The 19,833-nt window shown below is 36.3% G+C and overlaps 2 protein-coding genes across 5 annotated transcripts; one reads left to right on the forward strand and one right to left on the reverse strand.

Annotated features, from left to right (window-relative positions):
• Positions 1 to 2,807: 2,807 nt before the first annotated feature.
• LOC144551029 (Calcineurin-like metallo-phosphoesterase superfamily protein) lies at positions 2,808 to 9,296 on the forward strand. Of its 2 annotated transcripts, XM_078298819.1 has the most exons (12): positions 2,808 to 3,169; positions 3,324 to 3,365; positions 3,939 to 4,117; positions 5,119 to 5,254; positions 5,391 to 5,487; positions 5,856 to 5,915; positions 6,008 to 6,108; positions 6,192 to 6,284; positions 7,313 to 7,387; positions 7,659 to 7,822; positions 8,236 to 8,496; positions 8,838 to 9,296. In XM_078298819.1, the coding sequence occupies exons 1-12, from the start codon at positions 2,990 to 2,992 to the stop codon at positions 9,061 to 9,063; spliced, it is 1,614 nt and encodes a 537-aa protein (XP_078154945.1). In that variant the 5' UTR covers positions 2,808 to 2,989; the 3' UTR covers positions 9,064 to 9,296. The 2 variants fall into 2 exon arrangements, with proteins under 2 accessions (XP_078154945.1, XP_078154946.1); XM_078298820.1 differs by lacking the exon at positions 7,313 to 7,387 and having other exon boundaries at positions 2,814 to 3,169.
• A 290-nt stretch (positions 9,297 to 9,586) lies between these two features.
• On the reverse strand, positions 9,587 to 15,688 carry LOC144551030 (Ankyrin repeat family protein). 3 transcript variants are annotated; one of them, XM_078298823.1, is made up of 10 exons: positions 15,441 to 15,688; positions 14,915 to 14,971; positions 14,742 to 14,809; positions 11,868 to 12,069; positions 11,668 to 11,774; positions 11,378 to 11,453; positions 10,365 to 10,424; positions 10,244 to 10,294; positions 10,040 to 10,118; positions 9,587 to 9,847 (listed from the first exon to the last, which is right to left on the reverse strand). In XM_078298823.1, the coding sequence occupies exons 1-10, from the start codon at positions 15,519 to 15,521 to the stop codon at positions 9,756 to 9,758; spliced, it is 873 nt and encodes a 290-aa protein (XP_078154949.1). In that variant the 5' UTR covers positions 15,522 to 15,688; the 3' UTR covers positions 9,587 to 9,755. The 3 variants fall into 3 exon arrangements, with proteins under 3 accessions (XP_078154949.1, XP_078154948.1, XP_078154950.1); XM_078298822.1 differs by having other exon boundaries at positions 11,378 to 11,456; positions 15,441 to 15,652; XM_078298824.1 differs by lacking the exon at positions 14,915 to 14,971 and having other exon boundaries at positions 11,378 to 11,456; positions 15,441 to 15,641.
• Between the last annotated feature and the right edge of the window lie 4,145 nt (positions 15,689 to 19,833).

The following is a 19,833-nucleotide window of genomic DNA, read 5'->3' on the forward strand; positions in this document are numbered from 1 at the left end:
TTCACCAATTCGGTTCCCGCACAATTCGATTTACCGATTACCTAACCCTAATTTGGTCAAAATTCGAATTAACCGATACACGTTCTAAGGTTTCAAGAGTAAGAGGTAACCCTACCGATTACAAGTCTAATTGGTTGGATTAAACTAAACAATTCATGGTCATTCCCAATTTCGGTTTTGGCATGAAAACCCTAGAAATCCAAATCCTCAACCAAGGTGAAATCGGGGAAAAAATCGGCAAATAAACAATCAAAGAAGCTTAAGGAACTAGTTTACAAGTACTTCAAGTACAAATCTCGGGTTTAAAACGAAAATCCGAGCAATCGAGAAATTCGAGATTTTAGAGAGAAACAGGAAGAGAAAGGAATATTGAATAGGAGGGCTAGGAGAGATCTACGGCCACTTTCTCGGCTCCACCTTCAATTTCCTGGGATTTGGTGCGATTTGGAAGGAGAGAGAGCTCTCTTTCTCTTTTCTTCTCTCTTTGGGCGGAGCACACACAAGACACGGGGAAGGGGGCAGAGAGGAAAGAGAAAGAAGAAAAAAGAAAATCTGGGTTTTGGGTTAAAAACGCCCCCAGTGCGGATGCACTCAATTTCAGTGCGGGTCGGCCACCCGCACTCAGCACTTAGTTGAATCTCAGCAATTTGGAAAAATACAGAAAAATACCCCAGTGCGGACGCACTCAACACTTAGTCAAATTTTCATCAAAACGACACTGAACAAGAAAAGTCTGAGCCTAATGCGTCCGTAGTCAGATCTAGTATGGGTCAGTCACCCGCACTCAGTACTTGGTAGAATTTCAGGAAATTCAATCAACACAGAGAATTCATGAGTGCGGACGCACAGATATTCAGTGCGGGTCACCCATCCGCACTCAGTACTTAGTCAGGTTTGGAGAAAATGAGAATTTGGAGTCAGTGCGGATCACCCATCCGCACTCACCACCAGTGAGGACGCACTGAGAAGAAATTTAGAAAACAAACTAAGGAAAACAGAGGCCAGTGCGGGTCAGCCACCCACACTCACCACCAGTGCGGACGCACTGAGCCTATAAAGTGTCAAAATCTCCAAATTTCAACGGGGTTTCGATTCACACTCGACTTACTTATTTAGATAAGCATTAATTAAGGTTTAAACTCCTATTTTGTTAGCACGATTTTTGATTCTTGCTTTTAATCATTTGAAATTTTTATTGTAAAGATTTCGTAACGTAACAATATCCAACTGACAAAAAAAATCAAAGTTATAAAGAGTTACAATATCACTTCATAAATATATCAAATGTCTTATTTTTTGCCATACACTCTAAACAAGAAAACTTTTTCTTCACAAAATTATTTAAATCAAAATACTAAAATCTCTAAAAAAAAAAAAGAAAAAAAAAGGAGGACCGCCCGTCCCACGGGCGGTCCGCTAGTGATGTGACTCGCCCTTGAGGGGGGCGGTCTAGTGGCATTTTTGGGCCGCTCGTGGGCCTGGCGGTTGGGTCATTTTAAAAAAAAAACCCAATGCAGGATTATTTTTAAAATTAATTTTTTTTAGAGTATTAATAAAAATGGCTTTTTAATCGTTCAAAAACAATTATTTTGTATATATCTAAACAATAATAAAATATTTTCAAAATTTATCAAATTTGATCTCTTAATATATTTTAATATAGATACTATGTTGAGCGGTCTAATTAACAGTCTAAATTTTAAAAGAAAAAATATAAAATATGAGACTTGAAATATGAAAAATATTAGAACCTCCTCCTCGAGTTGGCGCAATCTAAAATCACAACTTTCAGGAATCAGAATAACTAAATTTCGAAGGGCACGAGAAAAAAATTCGATAATTTTTGTCTTTTTCTGACTAAACCCAAATTGCCGAAATTTTTATTAATAGAAAATATAATAAAAAAATATCCAGATTAGGGGACGCTTTTCGTTTTTTTTCAGATATAAGGAAAACGTTTTTAAATATCGCGGCCACTGGCCGTTGTGGCTTATCACGGCCATACTTAGTGCCTTATTAATCGTTCTAACTACATTAACCATTCTAATTGAACCAGAGATGAACCAGAGAAAAAACCGGAAAAAAAACCCTGTCCGTTATGGATAGAAACGGCCAGCGGAAAAAAAAAAAAAATTTCGAAAATGCTGTCCGTGATGAATAACAACGGCCAGCGAAAAAACAATAAAAAAAACTGAGGAGGGAAGGTATCATTCCTTCTTTTAAGAAGATTGATGCCTTTTTGAGCGAATGGAATATTGGCAAGGTTGACCAGCGAGCTCTTTTTCATTCCATCTCTAACATCCTCAAGGACAACAAGAGGTCCTCTCTCTCTCTCCCTGTCTTCCTTTTTGTAATTTTTAATATTTTTTTTGTATTTTTTTACTAATTGTTCGTTGGTTGTAGCATGGGGAAAGAATCATTCACATTCTTGAGCAAGTACTTGGCAACATTTTCGGGTACGGATGAAGATGCTGTCCGTAAGAAAAGCTTTTTTTATTGTTTTTTCGCTGGCCGTTGCTATCCATCACGGACAGCATTTTCGGATTTTTTTTTTTTTTTTTCCGCTGGCCGTTTCTATCCATAACGGACAGGGTTTTCTTTTCCGGTTTTTTCTCTGGTTCAATTAGAATGGTTAATGTAGTTAGAACGATTAATAAGGCATTAAGTATGGCCGTGATAAGCCACAACGGCCAGTGGCCGCGATATTTAAAAACGTTTTCCTTATATCTGAAAAAAAACGAAAAACGTCCCCTAATCTGGATATTTTTTTATTATATTTTCTATTAATAAAAATTTCGGACCCAAATTGTCGCAGTAGTACTCCAGTCAAAACCATTTGCACAATGCAGCTACCCAAAGCGGGATCTTCTCGTCTTCCCTCCTTCGCCTTTGCAATCTATTTACGCAATTCCTGATTTCGATTTCTTAAAGAAACCTTCTCACATCTCCTTGACCAACCTTTTTCGACTAGACTGAAACTAAACAAATCATGGATATATACACTTCTCAGCCAGAGAAGAAGCGCAAGCGAGAGGGGTTGTCAAGCCTGATGCGTCTCACAATTTTCCTCACCTGCCTGTGGGCCACCTCGCTCCTCTACGGAGAGATGCTCTCTTACTGGGTCCCACTCTCCACCTGCTCTTGGCCCCACCTCCCCTCTTCATCTCCTGTAAGCAATTGGTTCGACGGTGTAGATCTGCTATAGTTTTATTCGTGTGGTTTGCTAATTTTGAGAGATCATCGTATGATTTAATTAAATTCTGTGCAATTTTGCTTCTGTTAATTGTCAATTGTAATGACATGATTGTATTTGGTTTGGACAGGACGATCGCCATTACAAGATTGCTGTCGTAGCAGATCCACAGGTCGGTGCTCTACTTACTATGAAACCCTTAACCAATTTCTTTCTTCTTCTTTTTTTTCCCTTTAATTGCTGTAGACATTATCAAGGATTCATTAAGTAATGCTGATGCAGTAGCAGCAAGGATAGAACATCATTTTGTTTTTTTGTGTGGTTCAATTTGTTTCCCGGTCTCTTACATTTGTCCCTATTATGCAACTCCTTTTAGCTCTCCATCCAAAAAAATAATAATTGAGTGCTCATGCTTGCATTTTTTTGCTGATGTGAAAATTATTTTACTGACATGGACAGTGACGTCAAAAATCCATTAACATTTTGGAAGGAGGGGTGTAAATTGACCTGATTGGGATGAATTGACTTCAGGGGAACAAATCAAACTCAGTCACCGATTTGTCACACGGGACAAAATTTAGTGACCTCCAAAATAATTTACATTTCTCTTTGTTTATTTGGTTTTCTATTTATGTATATTGGGGATAATCCAGGCTTAACTGAATAGACAATTGGGTGTCAGTATTCAAATTGCAATAAACTGTGATATAAAGTTTTTGAGTTCCTGGCATTAATTTGTGTACAGATTATGGACAGCACAAGCCTTGGGCTTTCTCGGAAATCATTTCTTCTAGAACTTGTGCAATTCTACACAGATCTATACATGAGAAGAGCTTTTCACTCAACTATACTTCCATTTAGACCTAACAATATTTTGTTCTTGGGAGATCAATTTGATGGGGGGCCATATTTGTCTGATGAAGAGTAAGGCATGAATGTCTAATTTTCTTTTCGAATATTGATTTTGATTTTAGGCATCGTTAACTTCAAACAATATCTCCAAGGACTATAGTCCCTTGGCGAATTTTGTATTTTCCATTGTTTGATTAGTAGGAACTGAATTTATTGAAATCAGAAAATAGTGGCTCTAATTGACTAGGAAAAATCAATCAATCTTTTTCTCAAAATCACATTAATCATTGTGAGGAATAAGGGGATGAGGACTATTAGATTTGAGGAGGGACCCAATGCCCATGGTCATTGGTGCCACGTCGGTGCTAATAAAATTAAATCTCAACTTTTTTTTTAAACTCTTAAATAAGAAAACTAATTTATTGAATATTTTGTAATATCATGCTATATGCATACATAAAAATTTAGATCATTTCAATTTTATTTTGATATGCATCAAGAGCTAACAAATCAACGGACCAAATTGTGGCGATTTAACCCCCTCTCTTGATAGAAATAAAGTCAAAATCTCATAATTTTTTATTTACATGTAATTGAGATGATTTAGAATATATCTAATGGTTTACCTTTTGTAATTTAAGCACAAATAAAAAAATTGGCATGTTGGGCACCAATGACCATGGGCATTGGATCCCTCATTAGATTAACCCCTGTATCCTCCTAATTTTCCAAATAGAACCTACTGATTTTGAAAAATAAACCTTTATTTCCTTGTTTGTTTTTATACATTGAAAAAGGAGTTTAATATGGTAAATATTTTACTTCACTCCAAAAACCTACAGAACAAGATTTAAGTCTCTTGATACCATGCAATCTAAACATGTCCCAATCTTTTTGCCTGCTGATTGTTAGGGAATGAATTTATATTTTTATCCATCTATATGAAGTATGATTCATACCGTTAGTAGTACCTTATATAATTGACAAAGCTATGTAAATGAGCAGTTAAATTAGAAGAATAGGATGATTATTCATTTTGGTACTTGATACTTTAAGTGTCCCACAATGCGCAGGTGGCAAGACTCTATGATTCGATTTAAGCATATATTTGGTTTGAATGAGCAAAGAAGCAATTCTTATATTCCTATACATTATCTTTCTGGAAATCATGACATTGGGTATTCCGCTTATTATACGCAACACCCGGAGGTAGATATTGATGTTTTTTGTTTGCATTTTCAGTTTATGTTTTACTTGGTAGTCATTTTGATTTCTTTTACATTCATAAAGTATTCTTCTTTAAGAGTACAATGAGAAAATTTGCCTCTTTTTTTTTTCATGCTAGGTGATTAATCGGTACGAGAAGGAATTTGGAAAGAGGAATTACAATTTTTCTGTTGGAAAGGTTGAATTTATAGTGGTTGATGCTCAAACTCTTGATGGTTAGTATAAATTTTAAATTTATCCTTTTGTGTTTATATTTGTAGTATTTCCCTTCACCTGGTACTTAATTTGCTCAAATAGCTCCGCCTGTGTAATTTATACACAACTTGCCCCAGGCCAGGAAAAAGGAGGAGGGTTGTGATAGGTGTGGCGAGCCAACGTAAAATACAGTCTTTTTATGGAAATGAAACCCTCGCACATGATTACGGTTTGGGTTTCATTTCTAGCCTACCCCAACTTGTTTGGGGCTAAAGGCTTTGTTGTTGTTATTTATGTGCTCAAATCAGGATAAGAACCAAACTGGCAGCTTCTTGTCTGTGCCAGTAATTGTATAAAGGTAAATGTTAATTTGTAATTTATTATTCAGGGCCAAAAGAAGGGAAAGAGACATCTTCATCATGGGATTTCATTCAGAGCATATCAAAAGGTATCTTTGTCTTTGAGAAATTATCATATATCAATTTTTAATTTTTTACTAATCATAGAGAACAATTTACTATATAAAATTAATACATACAGTGGCTGTGCAAAATCCGAGGGTTCTACTCACACATATCCCTCTGTACCGGCCTGACAACACTCCTTGTGGGCAGTACCGATCTTCTCCTATAATAAATCAGGTACTAGTACTTTCGATGGGTTTAATATTATTTTGAATTCATTATGTAGACTTGACTAATTTCAGACTCTTATCCTTTTACAGAGAGTTCATCGCTCTGCTTTTGAACAAGGTATTACGTATCAAAACTACCTTAGCAAGGAATCATCAGACCTTTTATTAAGCAAGATAAAGCCCGTAAGTTTCTCAGTTTGAAGTTAAATCCTATATCCATATTAAAAAAGAAAAAGAAAACTGAAAATGTTAGTATTCATTTTTTAACTTTATTTTTTTGATAAAACACGGTGCAATACACTGCCTTTTCAAATTTATTATGAAACAACCCGAGTTTTACAATCAACAAACTTCCTTTATCAATACCTAACCTCTTGGCAACACATAAGAACAAAGCAACGAAACCCACAAGAAGTGTAACCCTATATAGTCTCAGAGCGCTTGCTAAACCTAGCCAACCACTATTGAAACCTTCCTCAATCTTCACGGCTAGGGATAGACAGTGGTAGGAACCAGCCTCAGCTAAAAACCGTAATTACTGTTTTTGAAATGTCTCAAATGGCACGAGATACTGGCAGTTTGGTGCAATGCAATTCTTGCAAATTCAGTTTAGAACATCTTGTATGTCTGTTAGTGTTAAGTAGTGAATTGGAGTAAATTATTGTGTTTAAAGGAGAGCAAGCCCAGGGCTGGACCGGGCCCAAGCCAAACAAGGGCAATCAGTCTTGCTACTCTAGACCCCTACTTACTTCCACAAGCCACTTAGCTAGGCAATAGAAGGAATACAAAGAAATAGAAAGAATCCTAGACAATACAAAGAATGTTTCCATATTGCATTGTTACCTATTTTCTATTAGCAATTAGCCTATTTTTCCAATTATAACATACGAGGCATCAAGAAAATGAATTAATGAAAAAGCTCATTCTTGTTATCCCTTTTAGCAATTTATCATCCTTAATTTTGGAGTAGAGAAACTACAAAAATACTAATTTATCTCCAATTTCACAAAACCCAATCAAATTTCACAAATTTTCCCCCAATATCCACAAAATTCCCAATCCCCTGCCATGCCCTAAAATCCTAAATTGGGTCATGACACTATTTCAGAAAGTTGGCGGGTCTTTCACATGGATCTTTGGATATGGTTGAAGCTCAACAAAATAATTTGTACAACTCTGTTTAGTGTTTATTTTTAGTTCTTCTGGTGTAGATACTGGTGCTATCAGGTCATGATCACGATCAATGCACAGTTACCCACTCCACACCATTTGGGTCCGTGACAGAGGCAAGTAAATTACATAACTATTGGTATGAGAACGTTACTTCTAAATTAATTGGAGGTTCCAAAGTAGCTTTCATGAAATTAATCAGATCTCTTGATAGTGGCACAACAGCAATAAACTTTAAAGCAGCACACTGAAATCCAATATTTTGCTTGAATCATTTCTTCATAAGGACACAAAAGAAAGAACAAGAACAAAGCAGCAATAAGATCTATTATAGGCAATCAACAACTTGATTTATTATTTAATGCTGACAAAAGTTTAAATTGACAGCATACACTTGGGACAGCGAGCTGGCAGCAGGGGAACCTCTATCCATCTTTCATGCTGCTTTCTGTCTCATCTGGAAATTCAAGTTCTGTTTCAAATGATGATACAAATCATTTGGTTTCTGCTCAACTCTGCTTTCTTCCCTGGCAAACTCACATCTATATTTGGTGGGTCTCTCTCTCTCTCTCTCTCTCTCTCTCTCTATGGAAATCCTTTTCTCTCTTTCTAAACAAGCTTGGCATCTCTCTCTCTCTCTCTTTCTGTGGATAATAGGTAACAAATACTCTATCTCGTACAGGAATGATTTAATGTTTTCTTTTTAGAAGTACAAAAGGATACCATCCATAGTCTACTAGAGAAAAAAATCTTATATACCTGCTAAGGCATGTAACCATGATTCATCTGCACTCATAGCTTTTATTTTTTGTATAAAAAATGAATTATGCCTCCTTTGTCATTGTGTACTGAGAGATTAACAGCAGTGTAGTTTGGAATATATTGAGATTAATGTGAAATTCTCCTTATGGATTTCTTGATGATAACTGAAGACAAAGGAGTAAAAATTGTTTGATAATTTCAGGTACCTATGCCAGGCTTTGGTAACAATCGCTCTACTTGCCACCTGGCCGACAAATGGCTTCAGCAGTTTGGGTTATGTCGGTAAATCTTTTGAGTTCATAAAAACAGCTTGGCAAAATTTTACAGCAACAGTGAAGGAAAAGAATGACGATGAAGATTGTGAATATGAGATGGTATGGGATGCCGAGGGAACCATGCACCTTATAAAGAAAGCTGCCTCCAGAGTTAACTCATCAAATGCAGATAACAGAACAGTTGGAAGGTAATCCAAAATGTTTTATGAATTTTCAAATAACTCCGATAATTCTTTTAATCTAAAAAATCAAATACCTAATGGTCAACTCTGCAAGACTTCTCCCTCTTTTGTTTTTTTGCTAGAACCACTTTTGCAGATTCAGTACCTTTAAGGTCCTATGGGTCCAGAATTAAACTTTATTTTGTTGCTTGCTTTTGGTTTAATTGGTTTATTTTGTTGAAATATTTGAAATTAATTTATTAGCAAATAGCCTGTCTTATTTAAAATGATTGATCAATATTTTCACAAAAAGAAATTCAAAGCATTTTCTTATATATATATATATATATTTTTTTTTTTTAAACTAGGGGTAATGCCGTATCACGAGCAACAGCAAGAAAACACCAGCAAGATGTTACCGTAGAAATGGGCAATCAAACATTGCTAGAGGATCCCAGGCTGCCCTCGGGAAAATCAAATGTGAGCAGGGGAATTCAACGACTGATACGGGTTGTCAAATTGGTTGTGGTCATTGCTGCTGTCAATGTGCCTCTTTATATGATGCTACTTTTCAAGGATTGGATTGAGCGCTGACTGGACAGTAGATGTTAAACAAAAAGTTTGTGAAATCATGTAAAGATTGGACGAGTCTATTGTTTTGTTAGTGGTACAAATTCTTCTTATAGACATTTATATAGAGAATTCAACAGGCTATCAGTTTTCTAATAGAAGCTGCTCCTATTTTGCAGATTGAATTATTGACGGGTCATTTTCTCATATTGTAAACACTAGGCAATAACACTAGTTAGTTAAATATCAGCTTTTCTCTTGATGTAAAACCCAGATACTGATACCATCAAATCTGCTACTTCAACCATATTAACCTCGTCTAGTGCATATAAATCAACTATATCTTACAGAAAGCACCCATAGTAATACGAATAACCTATTGGTGGTACAGAGCTGGCTTAAATCATACAGGTCACAAAACTGGCAAAAATGGGGATCTCTTTCTATGGCTGTTTTTAATTCCATTTATTGGAATTTAGAAAACAAAAATGCGTAGGCAGAGCAGTTATAATGGTCCAAGTAATCTACATAGGAAAAACTGAGCATCTTATCCAAAATAAAATCATTATTGAAACTGGATAAAGTATTAATGTTACGTCATTCTGCAATTAGACACAAATGTACAATTTAAAGGTGGCACTGTTCAATTGGTTTGCAAAGTCTTACTGCCCTCTACATGAGGCAAAATGGTAATGTCTAAACCAGTACAAAAATGTTTATTTTTCAGATTGAACCACAGCAATTTCTTTAATTCGCTCCCGCATCTTGTATTGAAGCATGGCTGGAGCACAATCAAGAGCTGTCTCTCCTGACAATCATGACAAACAAACAAGCATATAGAAAATGTAAGTATTTACATCGTAAAAAACATAATATGCAACAAAACACTCAGCACGCCATCAAAAAGAAGGGCAGCACAAAACTTATTTAATTTATTATTCTCAAACAGTAGTTTTTCATATTTTTTTATGCCCTGGCAGAAAGGAAACAAACTTCAAACCTTGAGGATTCTTGATTCCGACATCTGCCCCACTATCCATGAGAATTAGAGTAATCTCTGTCTGATTGAAAAGTGCTGCCTGAAATAAATATGAAGCACATAAAAAACTTAAAAGAGAGTTCTGACTCATCACACAAGAGTAGCATGCCAGCTAGACAAGTACAGTTGGGTTAGGTAAGTAAATAAAAATTTAAGACATCATACCAGATGTAGCACTGTAAACCCTTGCTTGTCACGGTAGTTTGGATCCACTCCCTATAAAAAAAATTGGGTTAGATTCTCTACGTAGAAGAAAGAGGAAAAAAAAATTATTAATAAAAGTCACCTGACTTAAAAGGTTTCTAACAGCTCTGGCATCACCATTTTTAATAGCTTCTCTCAGACCCTGATTAAAAAAATAAACACAAGGTAAACAACATCTTCGTACTTTCTAAAGGACCTGACTAACCTTCTACCGTTCTTCACTGCATCTTCGACCCATGATGAGATCGCTCAGAAATGGATCTGGCGGTGGTCAACCACACAGCCATTCACATGCAGCTCAGCGTATAATATGATGCGTAACTCAGGGGTGAGATCGGAGTACCATAAAACCCTTTGGAAATTAAAGGTTCCACTGAAGGTGTGGGTTTTTATCTGGTTGATGCTGGAGAATAAAATACTAACACAGGAGGTATTAACGATAAGAGGTTGCACGGTACCATTCGGATGCCAAATGTGCAACAGTGAAGATATGGAAACAAGGGACCACCTGCTATGGGACTGTAGCTATGCTAATGGATTTTGGCGTGGCATATGCGCTCAGTTCAATATCAGACTGACAAGGGGGCAGGAGGTGAGGAATATGTGGCGGCATCTACCATAACTATCACCGCGGATGAGGATACAACAAAGAGTAGTATGGGCGGCAGGTACGTGACTTTATGGAAAGAAAGGAACAAAAGACTTTTTTCCACTAAGAGCAAACCGGGAGTAATTTTAATTAATGAAACGACTATTAATATCATGCAATGGTTGTGCACTATTCAATAAGAGCAGACAGGGATATGAGATCGATTATGCGGGAGCATACGTGGCATACATTGCGGTACTATCGACCATTTGAATAGTGGAGATTTATGTACATATTTTTTATGTTCTGTTTTTACTTTTGAGCATTGTAATTAGTTTTTGTACATACAAACTTTCTCTTTTTTAATCAATATATTGTTGGCTATATTATAGCCAACCTTCAAAAAAAAAGAAAAAATAATAATTTGAGCACAAGAACAAACCAACAAAATCTCTGTCAATGTGCTAACAATTTACATAAAGGACTAGTAGTTAAATTGTGCATACCTCACCGGTGACATCATAATCCGTCCAGCTTTTTTCAAGGCTGCTGTTATTCGTCTGGCCGAGATTAAGAAATGAGCTGCTGAAGGGAACTATAATCAAGGACTTCTCCAGGAACTAAAAGGAGATCCACCATTGAAAAAAAAAAGCTACATATCTTAACAGTATTGATTTTGGATTCTTGTGTTTAGTCAACAATTTCTGGGCTTCAATAGGAAGAGAAAGAGAGCGAGGCAGAAAGAGAGAGCATTAAAATATGAACTAAAAGTCTCATCTCTATATAAATAAACAACCTTGAGCTGTTGCTCGATGAAGCTGCAGATTTCCTTGCACCAGGTTCAGTGTTAGTTTTCTTTGGTCTTGGGTTGGCTTGTACAGTTGAGGCTGTGGCACTCTGTACCTACAATTTGCATATGAAGAAAAGGAACATTACATATCCCGTACGGGTTATCCACCTTGGTACAGATAAGTGGTATCAGAAATGAATACCTACCTGAATGGCAACAGGGGCTGGTTTTGCGGATTCACAGATGCACAGAGGCATGCTGCACTTGCACTCCGTAACTGTAGTTGCAGTAGTTTCATTTCCTGAAGTAGGTGCATATGAAGAGCTTTTATCTTCATCCATCGTTAGCTTTGAGATACCATCAGAAATTATGCCTTCAGAAGGATTTTTGGTACCAGATTTTACAACACTACAGAATTGTAAAAAAAAACAAAAACAAAGCACAGGTTCATTTAATACTGAGTTTCACTGATCAGCACAGTATCAGATGGAAACCTCTGTAGGATCTCAATTTTATTTTATGTGTCTATCTTTACAAGTCAAAGTTTTTGAAATACCCATTTAGCCCATTAGCTTTATAACTACTAAAGGGGCTTCAAAATGTCTCCTAAGTTTCAAACATAATACTATATAAGCTTGAAATATTAATTACTTTAAGAAAACTAAAATATAAAATTACATGGTTAATGCTTTTTATAGACATGACCTGGATTTGTCGGTGATTAACCAGGCTAATATTGTGATGATTCCAAAGAAAGACACGACAGTAACAATGAAGGATTATAGGCCGATTAGTGTTATAAATCTTATCACGAAATTATTATAAAAAAATCCGAACATTGAGATCATCTAGAGATTTAACCGACTTGGTATCCATTCACCAAACAGCAATCATTCGGGGACAGCACATAGCTGAAAACTTTATCTCAACTAGAGAGATTCTAAGTCACATTAATGAGACGAAGAACTCGGCTATTCTTGTGAAAATTGATTTCTCAAAGACATTTGACTCGGTTAATTGGGAGTTTATTTTATCTGCCATGACTCAAAGAGGGTTTCCTAACCGTTGTGTCAGATGGATTCAAGACCTATTTAGTTCGGCCACATCAAGAGTGGTTATCAATGGTGAACCGATATATTTTTTTGCACATAAGCAAGGGCTCCGTCAAGGCAATCCTTTATCTCCTATGCTCTTCCTTATTGCTGCTGACGTATTCCAACAAATGTTACGTGTGGCAAATACAACCCTCACCAAGCCGATCTCTTCAAAGATTCCAGAATCTATTCTTGCGCTTCAATATGCAGATGATACGGCTCTAGTGGCAAGTGCAGATAGGGGGACCATTGTAACCCTAAAAATCATCTTGAGGTTTATTTCTAAAATATCAGGTTTGCAAATTAACTATACTAAAAGCTCTTTTGTACAGTTCAATTTGCAACAGAGGGAGGTGCGGATGGTGAAGCTAATACTCGAATGTCAGCAAAAGAATTTACCAGTCACATATCTTGGCATGCCACTAACGACGAAAAAGCCCACAAGAGCATCCTTCATGCTGCTCGTTGAGAAGTTGGAAAGTCAGCTGCAAGGGTGGAGAGGCAAGTTGCTCTCGCAAGGCAGTCGATTACAGGTTAGTAAATTCGGTGCTTTCTTCTCTACCGATTTATTACATGAATTGTGTTCGCATTCCGCGTTGGGCTATTAAAAGAATGGGCAAGGTACGTCAGTTCTTTTTATGGGGAAATAATGCGAATGAAGGAAGATGTATTTCTTTGATTAATTGGGAGACGGCTTGTATGCCAAGAGAATGGGGTGGATTGGGCATTCGAAATCTAGAAATTCAAAATATTTCACTTCTTTTAAGATGGTGGTGGCACCTTTATCAGCAAAATAAATCTTTGGGGAGGTTTTGGGCATCAAGGCGGTGGGAGCATGTAAACAGAGAAGGGGGTCTCACTGTGTGGTTGAGAAGTGGGTCGTTATTTTGGGCTCAATTACTCAATTTAAAGAGTGTTTCATTCAAGCACAAGGTGGAATACAGGGGATGGCAACTCTATTTCCTTTTGGTACAATACTTGGAAATCGGAAACATTGCTACGGTACTGTGATGGATTTCCATGACCTCCTCACCCCAATCTCTCTTTATCTCAGGCGCTGCCAAGGATATCAGAGTTATCTCGGGGCCTGTACTGACATCAGATGGTGATGGACTTACTTGGATTTCTGGGGTGTACACTTCAAAATCAACATATACAGTCCTTATGTCAGTCGGAAAGGTTGCGTGGCATTTTAACAACTTGTGGTCTGCCAAGTGCCCTACCTCATCAAAGATCTTCATGTTCTTAGTGCTGAATACCAGTACACTTACACAAGACGTGCTATTACGGCGATATATCCAATGCCAAGTTGGATGTGTTATGTGTACTACTGGTAGACTGGAGACTGCTTTACACCTCTTGTTCAATTGCCGTTATGCAGTACAGGTTTGGAGGCTGCTATCGGAAAAACTAGGGGCTAATCTAACCCAACAGGGTGCAACTATCCTACAGATTTGGATATCTTCAGTATCAGCACTCAGAAATGGAAATTCAAGCCAAGATGGAATTAAAGAGAAGTGCTGGATTTCGTGGTTCATATGTACAACTTGGGCCATTTGGAAACAGCGAAACGAAAGAGTGTTCAGAGGAAGCAATCTTCCCCCCAAGATTCTGGTGAATAGGATTATAAATGAGTGTAATCTTTGGCTGCAGTTACGTTAAGAAGTTGTTTCATTTCATTTTTAATTTTACTGGTATGATGCAAATTAGGTGAGTCAGAAAAGCAGAGCTTGATGTATGCTCTCTGATTTGTATAATGAACACTGTAAGTGCGCGTTTGTGCATATTGTTAAATGCAATACCACCTGACAGCTTCTGTCATGGCATTTCAAAAAAAATAAAAAAAAAAGTTGGAATCAACTGAAGGGTTACTGTAACTCAAAGGACAAACCAAACGGAATCTGACTAAAACGCAAATTCAGCTTGGTAATATACTAATATACCAGTACAATATGGTTCCATAATCCAAGAAGGTGATCAAAATACCTTGAAGTTTTGTTGAAACATTCATAGCATACTCTGACATTGGTGTGAAGGCCAAATTGAGGCAAAGGCTGAAATTTTTTGGTTCAGCATCAGTACCAAGAATATACAAATTTTTATAATTTACCATGTTACATGCAAAAAAAATAAAATAATAATAATATAATAACAAGTACCATTTGGTATGATGAATGATCACTGCACAATGTCTTTCCACAACACCGACAGTGATGCTGTACAAAATTTAAATACGTCATGAAACTAGTCTAAATCAAATACAAACGTTTTGCAATGAAAGGCATGTTGTATCCTATAGGTTGTTTTACTGAGTCTGTCTATATATTGCAGACATTTGCGATTTAAATCTGTGAACCTTGAACTGTTTCTACTCCGTCATGAGATGAGATTGCATGAATCAATAGATATTACAATTGGAGATTGAAACTAAAATTAAATCAACTTAACAAACACTCTTGAAGTTAGCATTCATCCAAACTTAATTGCGAGAAGCTAGATTTTTCTATAGCTACTCACTTCCAATTATTACAAGAGATCTAATCTCCTACCAGCTACATAAACCAGTTTTATTAACCTCAAATCACCGAAACTGCATATAGTCCTTCAAATGATGGATCGGTGATTAAAGTAGAGGGTCTTCACAAGAAAATGGTAAACTAATAGATGCTAGAGGGAAGATATTACCCGACGGCGAAAAGTGGTGAAGCTACAGTTGCAGACATCGCAACGCGAGGCCTCCTGAAATGGTGGCGGATTCTCTGACATGGTTTTCCTTTGTATGCTTGAATGTTTTACACTTTTACTCTCTCTCTCTCTCTCTCTCGATCGATGGAGTGATCAGATCGGAGGTGAGGAGGGAAGGAGGTCGTAATTGAAGTCGATAAAGATGCTGGATCATATCATTAGCGGAAGAAATGATCTTAGACTTAGTTGCCTCTTTTGCATTTCCACCCTAATTAGTATCAAAATTTGTGAACCCCCTCACCTAACAAAATAGTTAATTTTTTTTTTTTTTTTTTTTTAAGGGAAGGGGGAGGAGCGGTGCACCAAATCCGCTACTCTTCGCCAAGAAAAGCATTTTCATTCCGTCCGTATGCTTGGTTGCAATGTTACAATAGCAAAAATAGTAAAATTAATAGAGTGATGCTGTCATGGATCGGAAATTTTTTTAAGATTTTTGTCCGAATTAATCACAGCCGTTAATTTCAAAAGGGTAAAATTGGAATAACATCATATAATAATATATTTCCGTTAATCTTTCTGTTAGATCTCCGTCTCTTCGCTCCCGTCTCTTCCTCACGCAGATCACCCCTCTTTGGCGAATTCGCATGGATTCGCATCTCTGAGATACCTCCCTCCCGTCGTCTCTTCCTCTCGTGGATCGCCCCCTCCCTTGACGAATTCGCATCCTCTAAGATCTTTCCCTCCCTCCCGTAGGTCGGCCCCTTCTTTGCTCTGTATCTGTCCCTCCCGTCGGTCTGAGATATCTCTCCAGTCGCTTTGTAAGTTATCCTCCCTAATTATATTTCTTATTTATTGATTTGTTAGTATAAATTACTTATTTAATTCCATATTGTTGCTTCTTTTAATTACTTATTTTAACCACAAGTTTCAACATTTTACTTTGTCTTCTCATTTGGAAGATAGATTGATATGGCGATGGTCACAAGATGATCATTTCACGGTTCATTCTTTTTATAAATGGTTAGAATATGGTGGTATTCCAAATTCTGAATATGATACCATTTGGAAATCTCACATCCCTTTAAAAATCAAAATTTTTCTTTGGCTCGTCCGACGGGATAAAATTCTTACAAAGGTTAATTTGGCAAAAAAAGGTTGGCCAGGAAATCTTACTTGTGCATTTTGTGACCAACATGAGAGTGCTGACCATTTATTTATACATTGTTCATATGTGCGCTTGATATGGAATTGGATTGCCACATACAATTCATTCCCCTTTACCTGTAATTCTATAGATGATTTATGGTTACTTGATGCTTCTATTCCCTTAAAGGATAGACTCCTTGTGGAATTATTAAGGGGAGCCATATTATGGAATGTATGGTTAGAACGAAATAGAATTATTTTTAATGATAATACTACTCCCATTTCTGTTAAATCATTAGGGTTTAAGATAATCTCTTTAGCTACTTTTTGGTGTAAGTCTAACTCTGATATTTCCTATTTAAAATTAAGTCTAATGCTTCCATGTGATGTTAAGGACCTTCCAGATCAGATACTGGAGGAGGAAGAGGTATCCATTCAAGCTCTTGGAGCTGGCAACCCCCCAGATCATATGTCTGGAGACGAGATGTCGGATGAGGATCTCTTGGATTACTAGTCTACTATGATCTGATTACTTTTTGAGACTTTTATTCTGCTTAGTTTTCATTTTGTTTCCAGTTTAGTTTTTGATGTAATACTATCTCTCCTTGTATGCTTTTATGTTTGTTGATAATGACTTGATGTATGACTTTTCATATTTGATTTTGGTACCTATTTTAGGTACCATATCAGGTATGCTTTGATTTCTATGAAATCGGTGGTACTACCACTATTTTTCAAAATAATAGTATCTGGTAAGTTGTTAAAAACAATATATTCTGATGCACTCAAGGTGCTCGAAGAAATGACGAATTTATAATCTAATGTGAAACAAAATTCTGATTGCCATCAAGTCGTGTCAGGTTCAACTAGTTGATATCAAATAATTTGCAATAAAAATGTGTTATGGTCACAACATCATGCTGATGCGCTTTAGAAATCATGTCATGTAGAAAATCCATTGCCTTCGCTATTTCAAAAATCTGTTGCCTTCTCAATTTCACCTTTCTTGCACAGCCCATATATAAGTTCCAATCATGTAGAAAATTTCACAATTTCATCATTCTTGCATAATCAGAGTGTTATAAGTCATGTAGAAAATATGTTACCTTCTCAATTTCACCTTTTTCTGCACAATTTTTCTATATGGCAATGCATACATTTCTTTTTGTATATCTTTTTTGTTTTCTAATAAATTTGCATTTTTTATAGTTAATCTGCATTTCTTTTTGTATATCTGTTGCCTCTGTCTCTTCCTCAAGTATTTCTTTGAATCACTATCAAGTTTTAAAAAAAAAAAGTATTTATTTGAACTATGCATTTCATTTGTTTGCCATTAATAGATCGTTCTTTGCTTTGATTCTTTATTTACTTTAATTCTTACTTTAGAGAAAATGTGAAAACCGTGATGCATTTCTAACTTTGATTTATAAAAGGCAAAAGAGAACAATCAAAAGACAAGTTCTTTGATGGCCCTTCTAAAAACTAAACTACATGGCCAATTCTTTGATGGCCCTTCTAAATTTTCAATGGAAGGCTGCATATGTCATCTTTCTGGGAGGACACGTAGAGGTAACTTTGAATGAGGAGGGGCATTTTGGGTATTTTTGATAAATTGCAAATGAAGATGAGGGCTGTATTTTGCATTTTGCATGGCTAAACCATTCAGGTTTCATTTAGAAGTTCTGCAAGAACACATGAGAATGCCCCCAACCTTCTGTTATTTATCAATATAGACAACTTTAAGGAATTTAATAAAGTAGTTCCTCTGAACAATTATTATCTGTATGCATGTCAAATTGTAGCATCTTCAGATACAGAGGGTACTGTGAGTCCGAGCATTACTGAAAATCAGTCTTCAGAAAGGCGGGGCAAAAGGAAAAGGGAAAGGAAAATTCATTTTGATGTAAGTGGATGTCTGCTTGTGGCTTTTGTTACTTGGTCTCATTTATCATCCATTTTTCACTAAAAGTGAAAATAGAAGTGAAAATAGAGAAAATTATTGTAAAAATGTTAAACCTCTTTCACTCTTAGTTTCAGACAATATATACTGTACTTTGTTCTTTCACCCATAACCTAGCAAATCTCTTTTTTTTGCATATATGCCCTCCAATTTGTAGCAATTATACTAATTTCTGCCGGTATTTGTATATACCATTTCTTCTGTGTTAGAATTTGCAGGATTTTCTTCTGTACCATGCAAAAGTTGGAACCAAGGTTTAACATAGTCTTTATCAGTCCTTCCCAGTACTTGACCTGATTTGAGCATGATAAGTAGAGCCTGTATAGTATCAATGATGCTCAACAATATATCAATTCAATCAGCTCAATTGATAATTTATAATTATTAATCAATTCTGCAAATATTTAATATTTTAAAGGTAAGAGAGGGGAAAAGGAATAATATATCTTCATTGTACCACTGGAGGTTAACTATGGACCCTGTGTGTAACTTTGGGTAAGGAGTGCAATCTTTTGTACTACATTTATCAATATAATTAAATAATGTTCTTTTCTTTTACTTATTTGGTTCAGGAATTTATACTTGGTGATAAGCCAGTGAAAAGAGCCAGGAGAACAAGTGATAAATTAACTTTTGCAGGGGCATTGAGGAGGAAGAGATTTGAAGGAGAGGCCAAAGGAGGTCCTGCTCGGGATCGATGTTTGTGCTTCTTTCACTTCTTGGGTCTCGGAAATGAAATTACATTGGTAGCTAGCACCGAGTCGTCGACGCAAAAGACATGGTAAGTTATAGAATTTTTTGTAGATTGAAACTTTGTCAAATACCTAGACGAGTTCTAAGGATATTGCAACCAATTGAGCTGTATTTACAAGCTGCTGCTGTGGAATGTTGCAATGAACTAGGTCCGATAAGAATTGAGAACACTGAAAGCAAGTCACATGTACTTTCATATTATATCTATTAAAATACATGTATACCGATTTACTCTATTAATGAGTTCAAAATTCAGAAGCTGTGCCTACATATTTTCATGTCCCTTTTACTACCAAATCAGCACTGAAGTTTGTAGAATGAATGCAAAGGTAAATTAAGCCATTTCAGCCATATTTGTTGCAGAACCCAAATAATCATACTTGGTATTTATCTATTTTGGTATATGTTGCCGGTTATAAAAGTATATAATGAACATATTGTAGGCATAAGATTTAATTTGGGGACTTAAAAATATAAAAAACCACTATTGCTTCTACTTGACCCAAATACAGCCAGGCATGATGACACCAAAAG

Source organism: Carex rostrata, chromosome 3 (assembly GCF_964058835.1).
Source record: "Carex rostrata chromosome 3, lpCarRost1.2, whole genome shotgun sequence".
NCBI classification, from domain to species: Eukaryota; Viridiplantae; Streptophyta; class Magnoliopsida; order Poales; family Cyperaceae; genus Carex; species Carex rostrata.

Bases quoted from the DNA above. Each gene is read 5' to 3' on its own strand.
- LOC144551030 (XM_078298822.1), bottom strand. From the start codon at position 15,521: ATGTCAGAGAATCCGCCACCATTTCAGGAGGCCTCGCGTTGCGATGTC. The intron at 14,810-14,914 runs GTACTTGTTATT...AAAAAATTTCAG, and splicing joins ATCATTCATCATACCAAATG to CCTTTGCCTCAATTTGGCCT. The intron at 11,775-11,867 runs GTAGGTATTCAT...TGCAAATTGTAG, and splicing joins CAGCCCCTGTTGCCATTCAG to GTACAGAGTGCCACAGCCTC.
- LOC144551029 (XM_078298819.1), top strand. From the start codon at position 2,990: ATGGATATATACACTTCTCAGCCAGAGAAGAAGCGCAAGCGAGAGGGG. The intron at 5,255-5,390 runs GTAGATATTGAT...TTTTCATGCTAG, and splicing joins ATTATACGCAACACCCGGAG to GTGATTAATCGGTACGAGAA. The intron at 7,388-7,658 runs GCAAGTAAATTA...TTAAATTGACAG, and splicing joins CATTTGGGTCCGTGACAGAG to CATACACTTGGGACAGCGAG.